At 38.7% G+C, this 24,332-nt stretch overlaps 1 protein-coding gene across 1 annotated transcript in view; it reads right to left on the reverse strand.

Moving 5' to 3' along the window:
* FBN2 (fibrillin 2) overlaps nt 1–24,332 on the reverse strand; it is a 113,774-nt gene that overhangs the window by 63,693 nt on the left and 25,749 nt on the right. Inside the window, exons 7-17 of the mRNA XM_021551872.3 lie at nt 24,061–24,186; nt 20,492–20,617; nt 18,436–18,588; nt 17,438–17,671; nt 16,490–16,627; nt 10,648–10,767; nt 9,945–10,070; nt 9,176–9,298; nt 8,032–8,154; nt 2,657–2,809; nt 1,890–1,943 (exon numbers count right to left, since the gene is read on the reverse strand). Coding sequence (XP_021407547.3) covers nt 1,890–1,943; nt 2,657–2,809; nt 8,032–8,154; nt 9,176–9,298; nt 9,945–10,070; nt 10,648–10,767; nt 16,490–16,627; nt 17,438–17,671; nt 18,436–18,588; nt 20,492–20,617; nt 24,061–24,186 — 1,476 coding nt within the window. The remainder of the gene's footprint in view (nt 1–1,889; nt 1,944–2,656; nt 2,810–8,031; nt 8,155–9,175; nt 9,299–9,944; nt 10,071–10,647; nt 10,768–16,489; nt 16,628–17,437; nt 17,672–18,435; nt 18,589–20,491; nt 20,618–24,060; nt 24,187–24,332) is intronic.

A 24,332-nucleotide genomic window follows, 5' to 3' on the forward strand; every position in this document is an offset into this window, starting at 1 on the left:
GGTAAGCCCATTACTTTAAATAGTTCCTTTCCCAAACCCTGGAAAGAAAGGGTGCTGGCCTAGCTGTGACTTCATGAAAGACTTGTTTTATACTTGTAGGGTGAAACTTTTTGTGGAGAGCATTTCCTCTTTAATCACAGTGCAGTTTAGATCCCGATTTACATTTAATCATATATGCACTTGGGAAAAACCATGCCACCCCTGGATAAAACTCAACACTATGAGACATCTGAAAAACTTTGTAAGAAAACACAATTTGGCATGCCACTTCAGATTTGTGTTTTCTTTAGAGCAAAATGCATTCTGTAGCTCACTAGACACGTTTGGATCTTGGGGACAAGCCACACAAGGAGTGTACAAGTAGTGACAGGAGCAGCAGCATGAAAATTGGCTGCAATGTTGCTGTACAAGAGGCACAGAGAACCCCGTGTTTGCTCCAGAAACCTGAACAAAAGAGGACTTCAGCTGAGACATGAATGATTTTGTCATGCTCTTGCTAGAGAGCACAGTTGTTTCAGTGTTTTAAGGAGAAATTGTATTTTGCATGTGTCCAAAAGGAGACATGAACCTCTCTGCCAGGCTGCATGCAAATTCTTATGCTAGGGTGCTGCTTGTACAATAGTATTACTGAATGCTGACATTATTTCTCTGAGATTTGGAGATTATTCAATGGACCTTGTATAATTCACTGAAAAGTAAACTGAGGGAATTCATAAATTCCATGGGTTTCAAATTACTCATACAAGCTTATACATGTTAAGCCATAAAGAAAAAAACTACGCGGATAGAGTACTGAACAAAAAGAGAATTTGTTATATAAGTGCTATTTTTAGAAGTTATTTAGGCTACTACTAAGTGTAATGATTGGAGTTCTTACTCTGTTCCTGCTGCACAGAATAGGAGCTTTAATGCTGACCAGGATAATTATTAACACATCTGACAAACAACCAGCAATAAATTTTATGTTCCTGTATTCTCCTATTCCTTCAACTCATTTTACTTATCTGGCAGCTGCAGCATGCTTTGCCCCTGCTTCAGACCTGGCTCAGCCATTATTTTTTAAAATCCCCATCTCTGTGGTACTAAGAAAAGGATTTGTAGCTTTAGAGTTCCCAATACTAAATGCAAGTTGTCACTTTCAGGACTTATTTTCATACGGATATGTTTTTTTTCAGTTAAGCTCCCTTCCAATTTTTAACTCTACAGAGATACAATCTGTCCATGGAAATGATCCATGGGTGAGAACTGGATCTGGAGTGAAAAACTGCTCTATTACTATCCCAGATGACTGAAAATCAACTGGAAATGAAAATGACTCCTGTTAAATGAGAGAGAACTCTTGTTTTATACCTAACCTGAAAAAAATCTCTAATCTCAAAAAAAAAAAAAAAAAAAAAAAAAAAAAAATCACAAGTCAGAACTCTGAAACAGATTACTTTTTTTTCTTGAGAGGGTTAGGCAAAATCCACTAGAAAATTAATTCCAGCCTTTTTTCTAGGCAACATTCAAATATTGTAGTCTGAGAATTAAAATACAAAAATTAACATATTAATCTTGAAGTTAAAAACTCCACTCTAGTTATTGAAAAATATAACTCTGAGGATTATTTTTCTCAGCTTTGACTCATCATCCTGGGGTAAATTTATGATGCTGAGTTGTTAAATTGTTAACTGGTTGTTAAAATATCAATGTAACAGCATTTCAGTGTTAACAACAAAATGTTCTTAAACAGTTTTTTCCAATTTTCTTGAAAGAAATTTACCTCCTGAATGGCCTGGGGGAGGGGCCACTTAAATTTGCCTTCTAGAAAAAAACACTTCAGAAATATCCTCCCGAAATTTGCCCTAAATCAGGACAACCATATATATTAAAGAAAATATGTAACATACCTCTTCCATCAACAGTAATACCTATTCCACTGCTACACAGGCCATGGAACTCAGCTGCTCAGTTGCGGTGGAGATGTTGAGGAAAAGAAAATATTATTTCCAGTATTTCACTTTCTTTCATTCTAAACTAAACCCACATGATTTTTTTTATCCAAAGTAATTTCTCTACAGTGTAACTAACAAAATGCCAATATTCACATGAAATAATCATTTAGTTAAATCTGTAAGGTAGCACTCCATCCTGAACTTCCATATATACATATAAAACCAAAATTAGATGACCAGAGTTAAAAACTCAGGTGATTTCTTTACAGCCCTGACACAACTGTCCTCTCAAGTTATTGCTTTTAATTACACTGCCAGTTTTACTTGCCTTTTTCTAAATAGTTTTCTGCTGCTTCAGAAAACAATACTAAATGGAAATTCTGTCCTAGATGCATCACCTCAGCTCTGTAGTCAAGAGATTTTTTTTTAAATCAATTCTCAGGTTTACTTAGAGAACTGACTCATATAAAATGAAATACAGATTTCTAGAAATAATCCAGCTCTTTTAAACCGGATTGACTGAACCAGAAAATTCACTAGAGAATTCTGCTTATTCTCTTGCAAGAATTATTCCTTATAGCAAACACTTGATTCAGGAACCCAGATTCACCCTGCTCACTTTTCTTTAGGGCATGAAATAAACCAGCAGTGTGATCTCAGCAAGAGTTTTGTTTAAAGTCTGTATGTTCACTGTACCACTCGAAGAAGCAGAAAAATTTTACCTGAGTTTTTAGCAGGGCAGGGATGGCACGGCTCTCCAAAGCCATAGTCAGGGCTGGCACAGCAGCATTCAGACTTTGTGACAGCACCAGGGAAGGGACGGACACACAGCCCTTTCCTGATGCCTCCATAGCATGTGCTACGCACGTGAGTATCTGAAGGAAAAGGACAAGGGAAGAAGTAATTATTTCCTTAAGCTGAGAGTGAAATGCATGCATACCATCCCTTATTTTTGGTCAGCAAAAAGGTCACGCTGGCTACATCTGCACTGCCTCAATAATCTTGATGACACCAAGGCCAATTCTCAGTGTGGTTACCTCCTGGGGCTTTCTCCAGAGCACTTTCAACTCTCCTAAAGCAGGAGTTTTTTACTAAATTCAAAGGCATTCCAAAGGACCCAGAAAAGGTGACCTGTACCCTGAAGCAGCTCTGTAAATCCATCAACAAATATTCCAGTGAGAAACACAGAACGGCCTGGATCAGCATGTGGTGGCTGATTTTTCCCTTTGGGAAGTACCACAGACATCTCTGATGTCCAAAATGTTTCCTCAGGCAGGATAACTCACCAGCAGCCTAGGGCAGGTATTACACAGGAGAATACCTGCTTCTGGAAGGAGGAGCATGGTCTCCAGCTGTATTTACAAAATCACGAACAGAAGTGCCATTTTAGCAGATTGCTCAGACCAGCATTTATGTGACATGACCATCTAAATTGGTTTATACATAAACAGACACCAGTGCTGGTTTAGCACACCAAAGAGGCCTCAAAATCTAGCTGGGAACAGCAATCTAGCAAATTTTACACACAGCTAGGCAGTGAGGAAAGCAGTGATACTGCCCAGACTACGAGAAACTTCAGGGGGGTTGTGATTAAAAACACACTCTGGAAGTTAAAGTGCCGTCCTTGGGGAGAGGCCTGGAAATGGTGGCCTAGATAAACCAACGCTTATCACACAAACAAAACACAGAACACCTGAAAGTTCTTCAACCCCAAAAATCATGCCAAAAAAAAAAGATGGCAGAAAAATTATAGATGCCAACCATACACCTGTATGACTCACCACGTAGTCACTGCCAATCTTACAGCTGATTTAATCACCTAAATCAATTTGATAACCTTGACCAGTGAGATGCAGGAAGAAGCATCTTCCAAGACACAACTCCATACCTACCTTTACAGGAATAATCATTTCCCATACTTATCCAAGAACTATGAGAATGTCTCTGAGACTGCTTTTTGTGCATTTCTTTGGGGCTTTGTTGTACTTTTCTGGTTTTGGTCTTTCTAAGCTTCAGTGATTTTTCCCATCTTTGCTTACAGGATAACATTAGAGATCTTTGAACAATCATGCGATTGAACAGTCCTTCTAATAATGTGTAGCTGAGAACTGCAGGATACACATAAATAGCCTTTACTTTTGACTCCTAAAATTCTACAGACACTCTAGGAGCTGCAGAAATAGTCTTTGTTTCAGGTATCTTTATGGGCCAGAACAGAACACAGCTTTAATTTATGCTCCTTGTCAGTCCCCCAGTTAATCCACCATGCACTGTGGCCTGGACATGAGCCTGAGTGGACTCAGAAGCTGAAAAGGGTTTGAGGAAATCCAGACAGCTCCTTGCTTGAAGTATGACCCCAAAACAACAAAGAAAAGTTGCATGAGAAGTTTTACAGTCAATGTTGAATATACTTGGCCAACCAAAATAAGAACTGGCAATTCCTTATGTGTTCTGTAGGCCCTTTGAGTGTTGTAAGCTGGCTCCTGTATTACAATACTGCCTGCAAATACATGTTTTCTCTTGCTTTTGATATCCTATGGAACAGATAGTTCTGCAACACAGCTACACATGTCCTATATTTTAGAGTTTTTTCCTTGCCAAGAATCTAGGTGAAGCCAGTACAACTCGCTTGCACTTGACATCAGGAAAAAATTATGATGCTTGAAAACAGTCAAGGACTTTTGCACAATCAGTGTCTGTTAGTTTCCTTTGCAAAATAATTAGGGGCATCAAATCCTTTCCCTCCATCTAAGATAAATCCAGTTGCCACCCTGACAAGTTCTGCCATGAACAAAGGACTTCAATCACTGCCCTCTTACAGAAGGGGAGGCTTACCCCTTGTAATGCATCTGTGAGGGAATGGAGAATCAAAGCAAGGGAAGAAAATGGCACCAAGGGAAACTGCAGAGGGACAGAAGACTGGAAAGTGTGAAAGAAATGCTCTGGAGGAAGGCCTTCAAAGATGTGGAGTGTGGGAAGTAGCTGAAGGAAGCTACAGATGTACTGAGCAGCTGCTCTGCAGAAGAAAACAAGTGCTTCAGCACATATCAGTGCTCTTAGAGAAGTGACACAGAGAACTTGGGGACAATCTCAGCCGAGTTACAGGAAAACAGTCTGATCTACACAGTCAGTGATTCACTAAGCCCATGAAGGATGAAGGTGCCTCTCCCACAAGCAAAACAGCAATTGTGTGACAGGGAGAATGTCCCCCTTGGGCTGTGCTATGAGCAAGAATGAGAAGGACAGGCACTTCTTTGAGGATGATTCAATTGCTGCAGCACCTCACAAAGCTGAGGTTCTCCATTCCTGTGAACCTGTGCTGCTCCCCATGTTTAATTTGATTAGCCTTTGGCTACTCATTTCAGAGCATCAAGAATTTATTTTTTAACCTGGATCAGAGGTTACCACTGCTGCTGCTGTTTACCTGTTTATGGGACTGTCCACTCTGTCCCAAGGCATGGCACTTCTACACCCTTAAATTTGGAGATGTAGCACTTCAATACCTACAAAAATTATCATCACCACATTTGTGGTCAGTATCAGGTGGACCAGTGCTTGACCCACACTCGGGGAAAGTCACTGCACCCATCCAGGAGCCTTAGGAGGACAAATCAGGCTTATGACAAACACCCATTTGGCTCTACAAAATTACCAGGGTAAAATAAAGCTTAATTACTCTGTCCTGGATGGCTCTGGCTCTGGGCAGAGGTAACTAGAAGTGTCTCAGCAGAGAACAAACAGCACTGTGTGAAGCTGGAGCCACAGCTCAGCATACGTTCTGAGGTGATGCACGCTCACATGCAGAGCCAGCTGAGGTATCCAAGTGTGGAGCTGCAGCTGGAAGTACAGCCAAACCTAAGAAGCCTGCAAATATTCAGATATTGGAAGTTTGGCTCCAAGTATTTATCTAGCTGTTCCATGACTCTGTAACTGTTCCTTTTCCAAGCATTTGTTCCTCTTTGCTGTACCTTTTTCAAGCTTGTATAACACTTCGTGATTGACTCAGCCATATTTATAAATACTAAGTAAAACAGCATTTTCTTTCTATGTGTACTCCCACCGGGATCAAGGTTATTATTCAGAAGTAAAATAGAGCTCAGAGAAAAAGGGGACAACTGAACTGTGTGCTCTTAGATTTTATATTCCTTGCTGGTTACCTAGCAGACTTGTGGGAATGCTCCAACAAGATGTCCGGTTTAAGTTATTAATTTTCAAACTACCAATGATCTTCTAGCAGCCAGAATGTCTGAAAAGTATTATTATTTAGGTCACGCAATACGCAGAATAGCATAGCCAGACACAGAATTCCTGTAGTTAACAAAGCATGTAGATTGCATATAAACACACATACACAATTCTGAACATGGACTGGCTTGGAAATTCTATTCTCAACTCTTGTATGAGGATATTTTGCTATACAGCATTTGAAGTTCGCTATGTTACTTTATGGCTGGAATAATTACATCATCTTTTGTTAATGAATTTTCCAACTAGATCATGATTCCACTTTAAGATTTTTTGTCCTAGGAAGGGAAGTTCCTGTCGAAAATGCAAGCTTTTATGGTAAACCTTAAAGCGTAACTTCAAATAAATGGTGTTCACAGATGATGGCCCAACCTGTCAAGCCTTTTGCTGCTAGTACTGTGGCAACATCAAGTAAATGAAAGCACAGAAAATTGAGTACTGTATTGATTCTTTGCAGCTGTATCACTGACAGGGGTAAAGATGAGGCCAACTTGGAACACAGAAAAGGTACTGAACAGCCTGTACTCAAATCTGGTTTTGCTGGTGTGCCACTGAGCAGTGAAATTCCAATATTTAAAAGAGTACACAAGGCCTTTTCTCATTGTTTAACGTCTCACTGCTTTCCTCCAAACTTTTAATAAACCAGAAGAAAACAACTCGGCTACCACACAGGAGGGAACACAACTTGCATTTGTTGGTTCAATCTTTAGTACAGTTTTGATTGCTAGAACATTTAATTTACTTAAAACAACAAAATTTGGGTTCCAACTGAGAATGTGTTTTAGCTTTTTTTGAGCCTATGTTTTTAAGACAGTCTCAGTTTTTATCATACATTTTTAGAGCTGAAGTGGTAACAGAAGGGGCTAGCTTGTGCTGGTACTTGGTAGAAACACTTGTCCTAGGTCTTGTTTTTAAGAGTTTTGAACTTTAGCACCATCTGAAATGTTATTTGAGCTGATTACAGCAACACGAAGATTTAGTATGTCCCATTCCTTTGGTGTGAGAACTTCCAAGTTCATCACTCCATTGTGATGCTGTTTTCCCATTATCTGGAAATATGCTGATAAGACAAAGGCAGATACAACACCCATGAATCCATCAGCAAGAACAGTCATTAATGATTAATTACTGATTAATAAATATGATTCTTGTAGAGCCTCTGCTCACTAACATGCCTGATGACAGACACATGCAGGTGCTGGGGAAGGAGAAATTTTGGCGATATAGAATTGATGTTCTGATACACACAGGGAAAAGATGATATCTCCCGTGGATTAAATTAAGGAATTTCACAAAGTACGCACAGTATCATAACTCTCAGAAATCCCTGTCAAATATTTATTCCTCTCATCCCTCCTCATCAGCAATCAGCAAGAGAATGAGGGATTGAATACTTCTTACCCTCCACACTTTTTTTAATTCATCAGCTTGAAAATTATTCATTTTTTGTCCCAAGACCTCCCTGAAGATAGCTAGAGCTCCTAGCAGAGTTTAGTGAAGAACCTCTTAAATTCCAGCCAGTACCATTTGAGAGGATAAGAGGCTGATTACATAGCAAAATATTATTTTTCATCAGATTAGAAAGAGTATGTCTCAAAACCAAAAGGAGATGCCAGGAAGAGTAGGCATTTTAAGCTTACTTTTATAGGAGCAACAGGTAAACAAGAGGTACTGCCTCTCCAATTCCACAGAGGAAATTGAGTTTCTTGTATTTTAACAACAGGATTATGGGATTGCCACAAACAAGACGTCAACATTATTCAGAAGGAAATAATTTAATGTATTTGATAACTAATTTACCTAATAATCCCACTTGTTTTTCTATTATGAAAAAATAATAGATCTGACTTACCTACACACACACGACCATCAACTCCAACAACCAAGCCAGGTGGACAGTCACACCTAAATGAGCCTTCAGTATTTATGCAATGACCATTCATGCAAATTCCTGATGTCTGGCATTCATCAATATCTAAGAGGAGGCACGACATTTCATCAATCAATCTGGCTTTAAGCAAGATTACAGCTAATATTTTCACAACATTATCAATTTACTTTATGATAGCAGATAACAATATCTTTGCTTGTTTCTAATAAAACTTTAATCTGGAAATAATCAAAATTTCAGCTGCATGAACAAAGAAACAAAAAATCCCAAAACACGAAGAACTATAGAATTAGAAGTACTTCATATTCCACATCAAGCAAAATCAACGATAAATTTTCCCTTTTGCCCATCCCATGATATTTTAATTTTGCATTAAAGTATGGCTAAAGAGCACTAGACACAAAATATCCTTATGATGGCTAATTTTAATTTCAAATAACTTTTAAGTGGTCATCAATTTCTAAGCACAACTGCATGTTATTAAGAAGAGGACAACAAGTAGAAATGGTTCCGTTTCAAATGAGTAGACTAAAAATTTAGATTATGTAGTGGAAGTGGCTTAAGCTCAAAACTACCTCTGTGGGCAGCAACAGGTATCTTCAATTAGTTTGCTCAAACGGAAGCTAAATCAGCTAATAATTCTTAAAATGTTTAATAAAAGTTTTTAGTGATTGCACTTTAAAAAGTTTATAATGCTGTGTGACCCATAAAATTACTCAGGTACTATGCACTCTGAATTATCAGAATAATCATGTGGAAAATGCGGGGGGAGGGGGGAAGCTGGTCAATGTAAAATATTTCAAACCTCTTAAATTTACCATACTGCTGCTCACTTTACCATTTTACAAAGGGCCTGAATATTTTGATGCATTTACAATGCTCCCAGATTTTTCAGAAGCTAATTTATTGATCAGTGTGGCTTTCCTAACACTGTTAAATACATCTTTCAGTAAATTAAGGATCTGTCTCCAGGCAGCCAAAGAAATCTATTTTAGTGAGGAGCAAGGTGTTAATCAATCCATATGACCAGAATGCCATTCTTGCAGGGATGAATAGACAGGAAAAACCATTTTCAACCAAAAGCCCTGCCCTAATTTTCACATACCAGTACAGAAACGTCCATCTGGAGCCAGGACAAATCCTGGTTTACAGATGCATTTAAAACTCCCATCCTCGTTTATGCACATCCCATTCAAGCACATGTTTGTTGTGGCACACTCATCATGGTCTACAAAACATTGCAAAGAAAACTGCTTTTAGTTTCTCACCCTGCAGAAGACAACACAGTGAAAATAATCAGTTAAGACTGGCGTGCCATATTTCTTCACTTGAAGATTCATTTCTAATCATAACTCTGATAAAGTATCCCAAGATACTTTATTTCACTCCACAGAAAAAGCAGCAATTTTTTTCTTTCGTGATGTGATCAGTTGCTTTGCATATTTCAGCAGGTTGTGTATGAAAGAACAGGGCATGTCTTCCTTTCACACATGAGAGGACAAAAGGCTTCCATTGCCTGGGAGGATAAAACTTGCTGTTTATCTAGCAAGACTTTTCCTTGACACCATGCAGCCAGACTTAAAAACACATATTTTCTTCAGCAATTCTGACTTATGGATAGTATGCTGTGAAGCTTTATGGAAAAACATTTTTCTTAGGATTCTTGAGGAGAGGCCCAGCTTTTAAAAAACAAAACTTACCTCAAATTTTCTTTGAGATCATGTGGTTCTGTACAATAACTATTTGAATGGAGGGCCTCTAATTTCACAGTATTTCAAAAAAGGTAATCTCCAATGATCCTTACCCATAGCATTAAGTACAATTTCTAGAACTACCAAGCTAATGCCTGCCCCATTCTTTAGAAGGGTCCTTACCCACACAGTTTTTTCCATTTGTAGTCAGTTCAAACCCAGCATTGCAAATGCACTGGAAGCTTCCTTCAGTGTTCACACAACGCCCATTTTTACAAAGAACACCATTCTGAACACACTCGTCGATATCTAAGGGGAAGAAAAAACAAACCAAGCCAAGATAAAACAAACCAAGCAAAACAAACTAAATCCTACACAAATGGAGAACTACAGTTAAGATGAAAATACATTTAGAGACAATTATTGCTTTGAAAAATACTGGCACATCACTTAATCATTGCTTAGAAAAAAGTTCAAAAGTAAGTTAAGAATTTAGCCTCCTTGCACCAGGGAAAAATATTATTTTTTACAGACATGTACAGCAAATGTTACATTTTGTGATGCTTTGCAATTTCTTCATTAATAGTTTTAAAAACCTACTCATATGTTCATCTGCATGAATACACAAGAAAGCACCTATAATTCAATATTTTTTATTTTTTAGAACTCCTGTCTGGGAAATTCCCCGGATGGATATTCCAGAATAATGGACAAATATTAAAAGACAACAACAAAACAAATGAGGTGGCAGCCCAGATATAGAACGCCAACTGATTTAACACTGGGATTTACTGAAATGGCACTCCTATCTTTCAAATTCAAATGGAGTCTGATGCGAGGGGTCAGAACATCTGCAGTGCCAGCAGAAATGGAAGAGTTTTCTTACCAATGCAGGCTTGCTTGGTGGGAGTTCTCTGGAAACCTGCGTGGCACTTGCAGTAATAGGAACCAGGTGTGTTGACACAGTCCCCGTTGGAGCAGGGGTTTGATGTGCACTCATCAACATCTGCTGGCAGCAAAGAGAACCATTAGTGACTTCACAAAGTCTACAACTGGGTTGTTTTTTGTTTTGTTTTTTTTTTTTTTTCCCAAGTCTGGAAGCTTCTGAGTGAAAAAGATGGTAACTAGCAGCCAAATGCTAAATACTAAAGCCTATTCTTGGTGCAAAATCACTGCTTTGCCAGGAACATGGGGCTGTTCTTGGTTCAGTAGGCAAGAAGTGAAGTGGCACTGAATAATTTGTAAGCACCTTGAGAGACAACAGAAAAAGAATCTTCTCGAGGATTGTGAGACCTGATGCTTGCCTTAATGGTTGGCTTAATAAAACCCAGTTTCATTTAACTCCATGGCCATTTTTGCCCCTTCACAATAAATCCAGCACTAATAAAAACAGGCACTTTAAAATGAGAGCAAACCATGGCATCCAAAAGCTACCCCTATTATATTACAGGTTTGCTGTAAAAAAGTGAGGAGGGGCTGCACACCAGCAGGAGGAAATCTTAATGGGACCACAGTCTGTGCACAACATCTCAATTATTTATGCCCCACTGCACCCTCAACCCCAGTCTTTGCACTAAGTAATGTCAGATTTAACCTAACCTTTTTCTATAATATACCTTACTCTCCTTTCCAAAAGTTTTGGGTATTTGGGTGCAACCAAGCACATTTTAACCAATTGAAATGTCAGCTAACTGCTCAGAAATAACACTTATTTGACACGGGGCTCTGAAAACTTCAACAGCTCTTTTCAAGAACCCTTTCCCAAATTTGATACCCAGTAGTTACCAGCGAGTCAGATGTGATTTTGGTCACAACAGCTATTCCCAGATCTAAAATATCACCAATTGTTCTCTCAATTTCTGTAAACCCTCCAGGACCCTTGCCCACCGTAATCCAGGGAGCAGAGTGGGTGTATCCCACTGGTCTGGCAGGGCAGGACTGCTGGATCAGACCCCACTGCAGCTTCTAAAAGATGACCTAAGCAGCTACTCCCTGTTAGAGCTCAGTTTAGAGGAGACAAATGGATCCCTTGATGAAATACCCCATTTCTTTATCAGCAACTTTTGCTAATTTAACTTTTTCCTCCACCTAGGCCCTTCATTTTATTTACAATGTACTTGTAATTACTCATCTCTTCATTTAGGCAGGTTTTGAACACCACAAAGCTAGTGGTGATTTGCAGGAGTTTCTGGCATCTGGCTAAAATCTGCCATAAGAAACTGTGAAGCCACTGCTAATCAGTTCCTAACAATGATTATTTCCCAATGCATTTTGCAGTGTGTGCTTCCAGAAATACCAGGAAAACCCCAGGACAATCCTCATGATCATTTCCACTCACACCTTATCAAATCTGGTCCTAGACCTTAGCTCATTACATCTTGAGAACACTGGGATTCAACAAGAAATTGAAATCAAAAGAATACTTATGTGTAATTTCTAGAAAGTGCTGTCCCACAAATAACTTCTAAAATCACTATAAATGATGACAAAAGGACAGCTTTGTTCTAATTTAATCATAAATAAGACCCCATATTTAACAGGAGTTACAGTGTTAATGAACACAAAGTTTAAACCAAGAGCATCACTGTACAAAAATAGATCTGTGTTTACACAAGTCACTGATATAATTTCCTGGTTTACAGCAATAAACTGTGCCCAGATACAAACTGTACAAACAGTTAAATGAATAAAGGAAAAGAAAATGGAAGAATTAAATACCTCCCCACACAAGTAATTAGCTTGTTCACGTTTGCATACCTGCTGATCCCACCACCACTGCAGTAAAACCACAAGAATTGAGACAAGATAAAGAAAAGAGGAATTCAGGGTGTTAAACACACAGGTAACTGATTTTTTACATGCCATGCCTGGGTGTTGGGATGATTTTTGTCACGAGTGGGCTGATATTTCACAAGAGGTGATTTTTCTCAGTGCTCAGCTGATATGGGAAGGGGTCCAGGACTGAACACTCCCCTCCACAACAAAGTCCTCAGCTACCAACAGAACATCAACTCAGGATCACATCTTGACAATAGTTTTTTGCCATGTGCCCTAATTCCAATGAATTTACTGTATTTTTTATATCTTGCCTTATTATAAGGGAACACAGAGGGAACTTTACTTGATGCAACACTCATCCATTTTGTTTAGTTTTCCTGCAGAGAATGACATTTAGGACCTTCTCTATTACAGGCTTCAACTTGCTTCAAAAAAAAAAGCCCATGTTCATGCTAGAAAGGATCTGTCTGTAAGTTTATAAACTCTGCAGCAGGAATGCAGAGGTTCTCTAAGAAAAAGCTGACTTAAGCTTCAAAAATCCTCCCAAAGCCATGTGCATCCTTCATGCACATTAATTCCACATGGACTATGCGTCTTAATATGCATCTTATTTTTATAAGCTCTGGACAACTGAGGGAAATGGCAAATGTATGTTAATATAAAGGAGTTGTTGGCTTTGAGTTTGCATTGAAAGCATGCATATTCCAGCAGTATAAACAGGAAACATTTAAGACAGAGATATTTAACCCATTTATTCTGTCCCCCAGCATACCCCCTTCAATGTCAAATATTTCTATTTCAGCACTTGCCTCACACACATCTCCACTTTTCAGTTTTTAATCTCTAACAATTGTCAGAATTCTCTCAGGATCAGCAGGAAATTTCCAAAAGCCCCCCTAAAAGACGTACTGCAATGAGTCTGGAGACAAATTATGAAATTTTAAGTAGGCCTATTTGTAACTAAAATTTAACACAGCAGACCTACAGGTTTGCTCCCACTTTTTAAAAACTCTCTGCAGTTTTATCCAGAGTTTTTAGAAACAGAAATTAATAAAGGAAGGTAATAAAATTAAAACTATTTTGGAGAAAAGGACTGACTAGTTAGAATCAAACCACTTAGGACACTCATGGTCCTTTGTCCATTAAAAACATTCTGTTGTGAGAACAGCATAATGCAAATTTAGGTCAGACAACAATAAGTAACACCATAGTTTGGTGGGGGTTTTTTTTGGTTTCTTTTGTTTTGTTTTTGGGTTGTTTTTTTTTTTTTTTGGTTGTTTGCCAGGATTAATCTTGAAACAGGACTTTAAGTCTATAGAAAAATATGATATGTAACCGTTTCTAGATCCTTCATTTATTGCTTTGGGTGCAGGCAGACAAAGAAGCACAGAGCCATTAACCCTATTACCAATGCCTCAAGACTGTTCTGTTAGTAATTAAATAAATATTCAAATTATAATATATAAATCAACCATAATTTGTATATATATATATATATATATATATATATATATTAGAATATATATCCTGCCTACATTTCCAAGTAATTTGCAGCAACTACTGTTCACAAATCTCAGATTCAGGGGGGAACTTAAGATACTTTGGCTACTTCTTTATAATACAATTAGAAAATAACAATGAAACAATGCTATGTTATATATAGAGCTTGCTTATAGTTATTTATAGAGTTCACTTAGAGTTATTTATAATTTACAGAGTTCACTCTCTTTTAAAACATCTGAATTCAAGCAGCTACTGAAAAGGCAAACCACTGCAGAGCTGAAATTAGTAATGGTTGATTTATTTCATAAAAGAAAAAAATTAGTAAAATGACACAAACTTTTTTGAAGACATTTTGGGGGTCTTTTCCCATGTTTTCAATGTGGGGCAGCCCTGTAGCTGGCTGGCACTGCACCTTCAGCTTTTGTTAAACCAACTGAAATTTTTGTTTTTATCCCAGTGCACCCAAAATTGTCTCTGCTTTCATTCTACTCTTTCATGCTGAGGTAAGCATTGCAAAGTCAATATTAAGTTTCTTAAGTGAAAATATATTTTCACTGGGCACGTACCTGTATGCTTGAGAATTAACCAGGTAAACTTTTTTTTCCTCCCCAATGCACCTATCAAGCTAACCTCACAGTTTTCAGTTTTCAGGCACGTGGACCCCAGACTGAAAATTAGATACAACTTCAGTAATTATCACAAGCCAGGAGTAGAAGGGGAACTGCCAAGCAAATGTCCTGCAGGGTGACCTCACAGAAGAGACAGGGACAGAATGACAGCCACATTATCAAGAGCACATTGTATTTTTCTGTCCTAGCACCCAGATACATAAACCTGATGGGCCTTTCAAACCATGGATTATTGCTACTCCAATGACACCTGAAGAACTAAAAATTTTAAGTTCATATAGCTCCACTTGCTGCAACATATGTGCTTCAGATTTTATTTTCAACTTAATGCCTGATTAACAAAAATATGAATACAAGATGTAAACTAGATTTCAAAAAGGTCAGGTAGTCCAAGACACCAGATAGTCCTTGAGTGTCAAGGTCCACCAGAGTTAAAAATATTATTGATTTCAGTGATGCAAAGTCTAGTGCCAGGGCTCTCCATACTCTATAAGGAAGAGCCATGCAAGGCAAACATCACAAAACTCCAGCTCCCCTCTCACAATGCAATTATGGCTCCTGACACCCAAAGATGCAGCAAGAGATAAAGCCCTCTGAAATTCCCAGAGATCAGAGGTACAGGAAACTCTCACCCAAATAAAAAAAGCTAGAAAAGTTCAGGCTCACTACAGCACAAAGGACAGCTTGGAAGAAGAACTATACCAACCTTCAAGTGCAAAAAAGTGAAATTAAGAAGGCACTGAACTGCTTTCCTTGTATAGTGAAGATAAACAACAAAAGCTGAATCTTTTTGCAAATGTAGTGTTTAAGTTAGATTAGAGGCCCTGAAAACTTTCTGGATATTTGACTATGGGAGCAGTACAACTGCTTGGGGAAGTGGTGGAATCCCCATTAACTGATTTTTCTTAAAATGAGGGTGTGCAGTGGCCAGGAGTGGTGCAGGTACAACCAACCTCTCTGATGCAAAAGCACAGCTGAGCTAAGAGGAGACCAGCAATCCACAGACACATAGGAAATTTATTCTCCACCCACATTTACTGTGAGGCAAAGCTATTGCTATAATAAGCTGTTGTGTGATACTTTTCATTCACAGACCTCAATTTCTTGATAAAGACTCAGTAAACAAGGGTTCAAGCCAAAATATAACCAGAACTTTTTATTTAGGATCCCATACATTAATCAATGTATCCTGCATAGGAGGTTCCTCTCCATACAACCACCCCACAAGAACCCCCAAATCTCGTATTTTCTCTGAAATAACCTATGAGTTTTGGACACTGCAAGAGTGAAGTCCAGAGTAAAGGAATAAAAGTACAGGATGCCAAATTTAGTTCTTGTCATATAAACGTAGCATTCTGTATTTTCATCTGAAATGCAAATTTAATCAGAAGTTAATTAACACAATTTTAAAAGTATTTTAAGTCTTTAAAATTGTCATTAATCCTTATGAGGACGCAAAACATAAATTCTACCCTTCATCATCTTGATCATAACAATACCACATCCCAAAAGTCGAGCTTTGTCAGCCTAACAAAAGAGAAAGTGAAGCAGAAATTACTTTACTGAATGTGAGAAAAATAGCCTTTAACTACAGGAGTAGGAATACTCAATATTTGCAATTCAAAATTTTTCTTTCTTGGTATGAAAACAGATAGTTCTCATAGAAAAATGAAATTATTCTTGTGCAACCAATACCATGGTCTTTGCACTCTTTCTGAAGAGTAGCATCATTAAAATGAATATGATTTATTTTTGTAAAACAGCCCAGATTTTAAGCTGAAGAATATTAGAATAATGGATTTTGAAGTGTGCACTCACCTATACAATCCCCATTTGCATCCTGCTTATATCCCATGTTGCATTCACATCTGTAACTAGAGGGGGTTGGTATACAGCGTCCATTCAGGCAAAGGTTGGGATGGTGCTTGCAGTTGTCAATTGTCTGATTGAGTATTGCTAATATAAAAAAATCAGAATGAGAGGCAAATATTCAGATTTTCAAATGGAAGTAAATATGAATATTATACTTGGCTTCAGAAAGGAAGTTGGAAGGTGCACAAACACATAAAAACCCTTTTTTAAAGCACTGCCTGTTGACCTGACAGTAAACTAACAACAACAAACAGCTCTTGGAAATAAAAAACCACATTAGACAAATATTCTTAAACATGATTTACCAGTTCTGTCTATAGCCTGATGAGCCTGTCAGTGAACTCATGGATAAATCACAATTTTGTGTGAAAGTCAAAGCAATTTTTGGTATACCTGTCTTAATAATACTTCTTACACTTTATGATCTCTATGGTTGTGACGCCAGGGATGTGCTTACACATGTCATGAGCCATGTTTACATCCATGAGACTCCTGAAAGAAAGTTATTCACCTTGGGCTTTCAGCCAAGGCAGTGTTTCTGCAGAGTAAGTAGGTTTTACAGTTGGAGGAGAAAATACAGAAGGCAATTTGTTTTAAAGTGGTTTTTGGAAAACACCTAGAAATCTGGAGTTTTATAAGTGCTGACAAGGATATCTCAACAGGGACAACGCTGTAAGTGAAGTAAAGCAAAAATCTCTACCTTTGAACTCTTGTTGATAAAAGGGCTCCTGAACTTCCTGATGTATCAGCTGAGATGCTTAAAATGTGTTTGAATAGTAAAGTAATTTTTAAGTGTTAAGAACACCATACGCTATCCAGACTGAGCAGTAAAAAGAAAGGAAAAACAAGAGGAATAGCATAAAAAAAAAGAGTGAAACAAGTCGGAACACTTACTCAGCCCCGTAATGATCGGGCCACTTCCAGTGGAGCTGTGACCACCTGCTCCTACCCCTGCTCCACCCGCAGCCGGGGAGAACCCATTGCTTCCTGGGACTGGGATGAAGCCAGCTCCTCTTGGTCCGAATCCATTTCCATTTCCCCCGGGATGGAACCCATTCCCTCCTGCTCCGCCGCGCCGGGCGCCGCCTCGGGCAGGGGCACCGTCCACACACAGCCTGCGGTGGTCATCTGCCAGACACGGGGGACAGAGCAGCTCAGAGCAGGTTCAGCCCCTCACAGCCAGCCCAAAAGCAAGGCACAGCTCTCCCCGTGGGCTGCAAAAACCAGGGAGGCAGATCCTCCTCTCCCCGACGTCGCGCCTTCCCCCTGCCGCTCCGGGCCTCCTTGGGATGTGGCAGGTGTTGCTTGAGGAATCAATGGAAAGGAGTGCTGTAATTTAAGGATGTGTTCTCAATTATTTGTTGGAACTGTCTTCTTGATGTGCTGACAGCAGCACTGTAACTCACTGGTTTCTCAGAGGTGTTGATAAAGAAAATACCTTTCATTAGGGATGCGCTCTTTTCCTCTCTGAGCAGAACTGAAAGAATAACTTAAAAACTGGTGCATTCTACTTCAAAGTAACCCAAAATGCAATGGAACAAGAGAGCAGCTGCTCCTTTAGATCAAAATTAAGACCCTAAGAGTCATTTCCTCCTTAAGCCTGACCACAAAATCTTCCCCATTTCCCAAAAACTATTTCCAAATCCAACAAAAGAACATTAAAGAACCAAGAGCCAAACAACCACGGACCAAAAAGAAAAATGGTTAACAGATGGCAGTATCAGTATTAAAACCACGGAAATTAATAATAACGCAATCCATGACCTTATCTTTATTTTTTTCCTCTTTAGCCTACATTTTAAAGCAGTTTAAAACACCCCAGTGACCTCCACCCAAGGCAGAACGAGCAGGAAGAAGGAGAAATAAGCCAGCCCAGCCAACGGGGCACTCACCAGATCCTCTGGCAGGACACAGCTCTGGGGCAGAGCCACTGGCCCAGCAGTAGCCAGACTCACAGCAGCACTGCCTTCGGGTGAGCCTCCCGGGCAGCTCCTGCACGCAGCGGCCACTCGCAGAGCTGGAGAAGCAGCTGCCTGCTCTCTGATCTGGCAGCCAAGTTAAAGACAAAAAAAACAAAAAACAGTGACATTTCGGTGATGCCGCTTTTGTTTTCACCCTTCTCGCTTTTATATATTGTCTGTGTATTATTTACACATACACTTGTAGCTTTGTAGCCTCGTCTTGGAGCTTAGTTTCAACATTTCCCTTGGCAGAAAGACAAAAAAAAAATTCTAGGATCCCTGTGCTGTCTTGGTTCTCCTTAGAAAACAAGGCTGAAACCAGCTTTCCAAGATAGATTTTTCTAAACAGATCTCATCCTGAGAGGGGAGAATCCAGAAAGTGCCAGAACTGGGGGGAATTACTTCCCCAGGCAGGTTCCTGACTGGGGGGCTCTTGTCAAATATGATAATTTGCAGAATCCATAAAAATTGTACATGTTTTACACAGCAGGCACATCTTGGCCTTTTCTACCTGATGAATTTGTGTACTTGTGGATCCTCATATGAAGTTACCCTTTTAATCACTCTAATTGCGTCTGACTCATATTTTTAGGGCCAGAGAAAAAGCCATCAGCCTTTTTCTCAAAGCTACCTTCCCCCTGATTTTCTGAGGTAAGGATGAAAATGCTTTACAAGTTGTAAAAAAAAAACTAACAAAACCAAAACCATCCAAAGGAAAACCCCCACAACATCCAATAATTATCTAACCCACATATTCCACTCTGGATTTACTGTAGGATCACACAGGTGCAGTGGCATTAGCCTTGCATTAATCCACCATGCAATCCCTAAAGTTAGCTCAATCCAACAAGGAAATATGGATGATATGAAAACCACAAAGTGACACAAAGAAAAAACAGATATATATATAAAAACCCTACTATGGCACAACTTGAGATCTGTCATGTAACAACAGCGACATCAAAAAATTCATTTAATAATTTTTTTCCTTATCTTAGATGTAGCTAATTGAAAAAAACTGCTATTCAGCTTGCTCTGCTCAGTTGACTGAAAGTGCAACAGAATATTTAGCAATGTCCTGTGAAAACTACTCTCCTTCAAGGGCAGATGATCTTTTATTGTCAGATTAGGGCGTGTGATTTTTCTGCAGCACTCATGTTTTGCAAGCTGACTTTAAAAATCAAATTGTAAAACATGCCAAGATCCACAGAAATTTTGATCATATTGGAAATCATAGGTTTTCAGTATTCCTGAGGCTAGCCATAATGTATTTGAAGTTGGCACTCCTCAGATGAACCTGAATAACAGAAGGTGGCTATACTGTTTAAAAATAACTAATTTTAAATCACTTGTAGGTCTTGTGCTGCTACTTGCTTACATCATTTATCTGTAAGTCAGAAAGCCCTTGATAATTCCTACCCTTTCCTCAATAAGAGAACAAAGAGCTTTGAGATATCTGAAATAACAAGAACCACACAAGACCTATAAAATGTATTAGTGTTAGTAATTGTTAAGGTTTTTTACACATGGTATGCAGTATTTATAGCTAATTGGTCAGAATGGTTTAAATCACATACTTGACACATGCACCTATATATAAGAAATCAATACATGGAAATAAGCAAAATGGGTTTTTATAATGATTAAATAAACTGTCCTGTAAAAGGTGAAATCTAATGAAATCCAACACTTGGTTTGCTTCATTATCTGTTTCTGACAAATTAGTGACACATCAGCATATGCTACGTAATACCTTTTGAGTTTATTTTTGTGCCTTACGTTGACCACTAAAGGTTAAACCAACCTGTGTGAGATGAGATTTGAAGCACCAAGTAGGGATAAACATTTGCTCCTTTAAGACCAAAGTGAGCTTAACTTTTGGGCTCATCAGATGCAGATTCAAGAAACAAATAAAATTAACAGTTCCTATGTTTGCCAGGTTGAGACTCTGGGGCAGGGGGAAGTGCCAGATGTCTGGAGCACCTACCAGGGGTGCAGGATCCATCCACAGATGTGACAAAACCCTGAGGGCAGATGCAGAAATAACTCCCCACAGTGTTGGAGCAAACACCACCCTCACAAATCCCTGGGACGACACTGCATTCATCAATATCTACCAAAAAAGGAAAGGAAATGGGATAATTAGCAGAGCACTTATACCGCACTAAAAAGAGGGGGAAAGCTTTTCTGAAATGAAGTTTTTATTAAACTCTGAACAAAGTATTGCTGGTGCTTGCTTACTGAAAATAGTTTTGTTTGCCACCTGTTGGAGGTTTTCCTTATACACTCATTTCTTTAACACTTCAAGTCACAGAGTAAAGGAAAGGAAGCTGAGATTTCCTCCTCCTGAGTGGCTCAGTGCCACCTCTGAGAAGCACAGAACAGCTACAATGGAATGCCAAAATACACATCCTGCTTTCAGGACATAGGGAGTAGGATGGCACAGCAGCCAGCCAGGACATCTCTGGGCTTCCTGTGACCACACAAATACTGCTCACGAGATCCTGACTGCCTTCTGGCCCCCCTAACATTCCAGCTGTAGCCACTCAACCTTTAGATGCATTCAAATATTTCTGCTGACTTGAACACGGAGGCAATTTTGTGTGTAAATATGTATAAAATGAGATTGTCACCACGCTGACACAGATGAGCTGCTGTGTGTAACCAGGGGCTGCCAAATTCCAAAACTGTTCCAGCATTGCAAAGCCCATTTGTAGCAGGCAAGTTAAAGGCAGATGGAGGAAGTTTTTCACCACCTCTGCAAAGTTGCAGGATGCAGACCATCCTTCCCAACTGGCTACATGCAAGGGAGTTTAGCACTCTGCAGGGCTCTTGTCCAAGAAGGACAGGAATCTGGGAAGGTAAAAAAGCACCCTCCTGAAATCTAGGCAGTGATCAGAGTGGCAGGAAGACTCCACAGTCTTCTGCAAGTGGACAGGAAAACCAATTAACATGGAGAACCCTGGTGGAAGAATCATTTATTTAACTTACTAGAGCAGCAATGAGTAATTGGTTTTTTGTTTCACTGTTTTTTTTAGCCAAATCTCTGTCTCCCCTTCCCCCTCCCTGGTCCTTGCACATGCAATTATTTCAAAATATCGCTATTACCTCTGACTGGAAATTCTGAGACTTCATCTCAGGAAGGGTTATTTTTAGTGAGGCTGCCTGAAAATTTTACTCATTTTCTTCCCTTCCCCCTCCAAAACACATAAATTAATGGTCTCACGGAAAATGCTCCAAATATAAGTAACAGGGAATGCTATATTAAGGGAGAGGAAGACTGGAGGCATGAATGGATCCAGTGCTGCACACAGGATGGGACATCCAGTCTCAACTTGAGAAAAAATTGAAATGCATGACAAAAATGTTTCAGATTTATTACCCAGTGAGTTTCTGCCTCAAAGACCCAGCCTAGATACCAGCAGTTCAGAACTTGTGGCTTTTACTGCTAGGCAAAGCAGGGTTTTATAAATAAGTTACAAGTACCAGAAATGGGGCTCTCAACTGCCAAACTCTGGGAAAAGGCTCTTTGAAAATAGTTTTAGTCTAGGAAGTAATATTAGAAAGTAGTAATACCTGGTAGGACCAAGTCTAATGAAATGATACACTGAAGCTGGAAAATCTGAAATAGAACTATTTATTTTAAGCAATTCTTTCCATTTTGGTGCCACTTTTTGTTTTGCTTTTGTTTTTTAAGGCCTTAGTCTGTTTTATATAATCTCATATGAAACAGATTACATTAAAGTCCTAACCTTTTGGTACCAACAGTACATACTTAACATATCAGTACATACTTAACACACAAAAACTTATCTTTTTGGAAAAGCAACAGAGGCATCCTACCTCTTTAGAGCACCTTAAATTGTAAAGGGTGTCACAACTAACTACATCTATTTAATGAGTATGATGTATCTCATATTTGAGAACAGGAAGAAGAACACAAACCCTGGAACACAACAATTAATACTCCATCCCTTTTGTAAAGCAGCAATCATAACTGGGAGTTTCTCTACCATTTGTTCACTTCTGAATAACACAAAGATCTAAGTTCCACTAACTCTGAGAGATAACAACATCCTAAAAATGAACAGTATTTCATTCATGAAAAGTCAGTGAAAATTCAGTATATTGTAGACAAAAACTTTTAAGAAAAAAAAGAATAAAGGGTTTGGGGTTTTCTTTCATTTAGCTAAGACATGACATTGGTGGACTGGATATCTGGAATTTGGTACAATCCCTGTAATGGTCTTTCCTAAACTTTTACAACTATTAGGGGTACAAAAAGCACAACATGGACATTCTTACTAATTCTAACCAGAGCTGCTGTTTCCAGGAAGAGCAACAGGAGAAAACAAACTTAACCCACAAAATACCTCTGGATGCTCAGGGGCAGAGAGTATACAGGGGATCTCAAATCTCTCCTTAATTAGGAGATTGCTGTTATAGTAAACAAGCTCTAAATATTTATGGCAAGATTCCAGCCTCTGAACATGGGAGCCTTGACTATTACTGACTCCAACTCGGATTTTGTCCTTTTTAGCCAGTAAGTGACATTTGATCTGCTTTTCCACACCTAAAAGATGGAAAGGAGTGAGTTTTTATAAATTTTTACTTAGGCATTACTTGCAACAGCACCAGAAGCAACATTTTCACTAAAAAGCACATGATTTTTAAACAAACTACTTAATTTTTCTGTGAATGTAGTACTAGGCAAATCTCAACAAAACTCTGATGGGATGTCCAAAATTGGCTATAAGCAATGCATTTGTTTGTATCTGAATACTGATTAGAATGTAATTTGGTACCATAATTAAATTGCCAGCAAATAACAAGTCAAAGCCTTTAATAAGAAAATCCTCTTATCAGCACAACTTGAATGTAAAAGCATGCAGTGGTTGAGTTCTGATTTTTTCCAAAGGCATGAAAAAGCCATTGAAATCAGTGAAATATTCAGCAAACTCACAAAAACTCAGCAATTTTCTTTCTCATCATTTTAAATTATAAGGAATTGCTGATCTTAATTGTATCAACATATTTACTGAGTAAATATGGTCTATGTTTATTAAATACACTTATTAAAGACGGTCTGCTTTATTTTCCATCTAAAAGAGAATGGGATTTCCTTGGTATTTTTCACCTACCCAGACTCAACAAAACTGCTGTATTTCCTTTCACTCTGCAGTCACTAGGCCAGAAATATCTACCTGACCTAGAATATATCTTTTAGAAAACAAAGAAAATCCTAGTAACTCAGCAGCAGTTATATGGTACTCACACACAGAGCTTTTATCAAGAGTTCTGCATTTTCAAAGAAAATAAAAACTGTTTACCCACAAAAGCCTGTCAGAAAAAAAAAATATGTAATGCAAACTAGGAACAAGCAAGTAGAAAAGATAGGATGCTGCAAAGTAGAAACAAAAAGCAGAGTTCAGTGATGCTATGCCTGTCCAGATGAGACTGTACAATTATCCAACTATTTAATAATGCTCATTACCAAAGTGCTCTTATGCTCTGCATAACTCCTTCTTTGGTATGTTCTCCTACAGCATCACTTACCATCACATTTTTGAGTTGCTTCATTCTGTTTGTGGCCCACAGGACACTTGCACTCGTATGAACCTACTGAATTAACACAGTTTCCTCCTTGGCAGACCCCAGGGATAGCCTGGCACTCATCAACATCTGCAAACACAAAAAAAGGCCCAGATCTGATTGTTTCACACAAGATAGATAAGTTCCTTTCATTTCAGTAAGTTCTACTTCAAGTTTTGTTAGGTTTTTTGTTTGTTTTTGAATTATTATTGTTGTTTTTGTGTTTTTTTTTTTTT

This window comes from Lonchura striata, chromosome Z, assembly GCF_046129695.1.
Source record: "Lonchura striata isolate bLonStr1 chromosome Z, bLonStr1.mat, whole genome shotgun sequence".
NCBI classification, from domain to species: domain Eukaryota; kingdom Metazoa; phylum Chordata; class Aves; order Passeriformes; family Estrildidae; genus Lonchura; species Lonchura striata.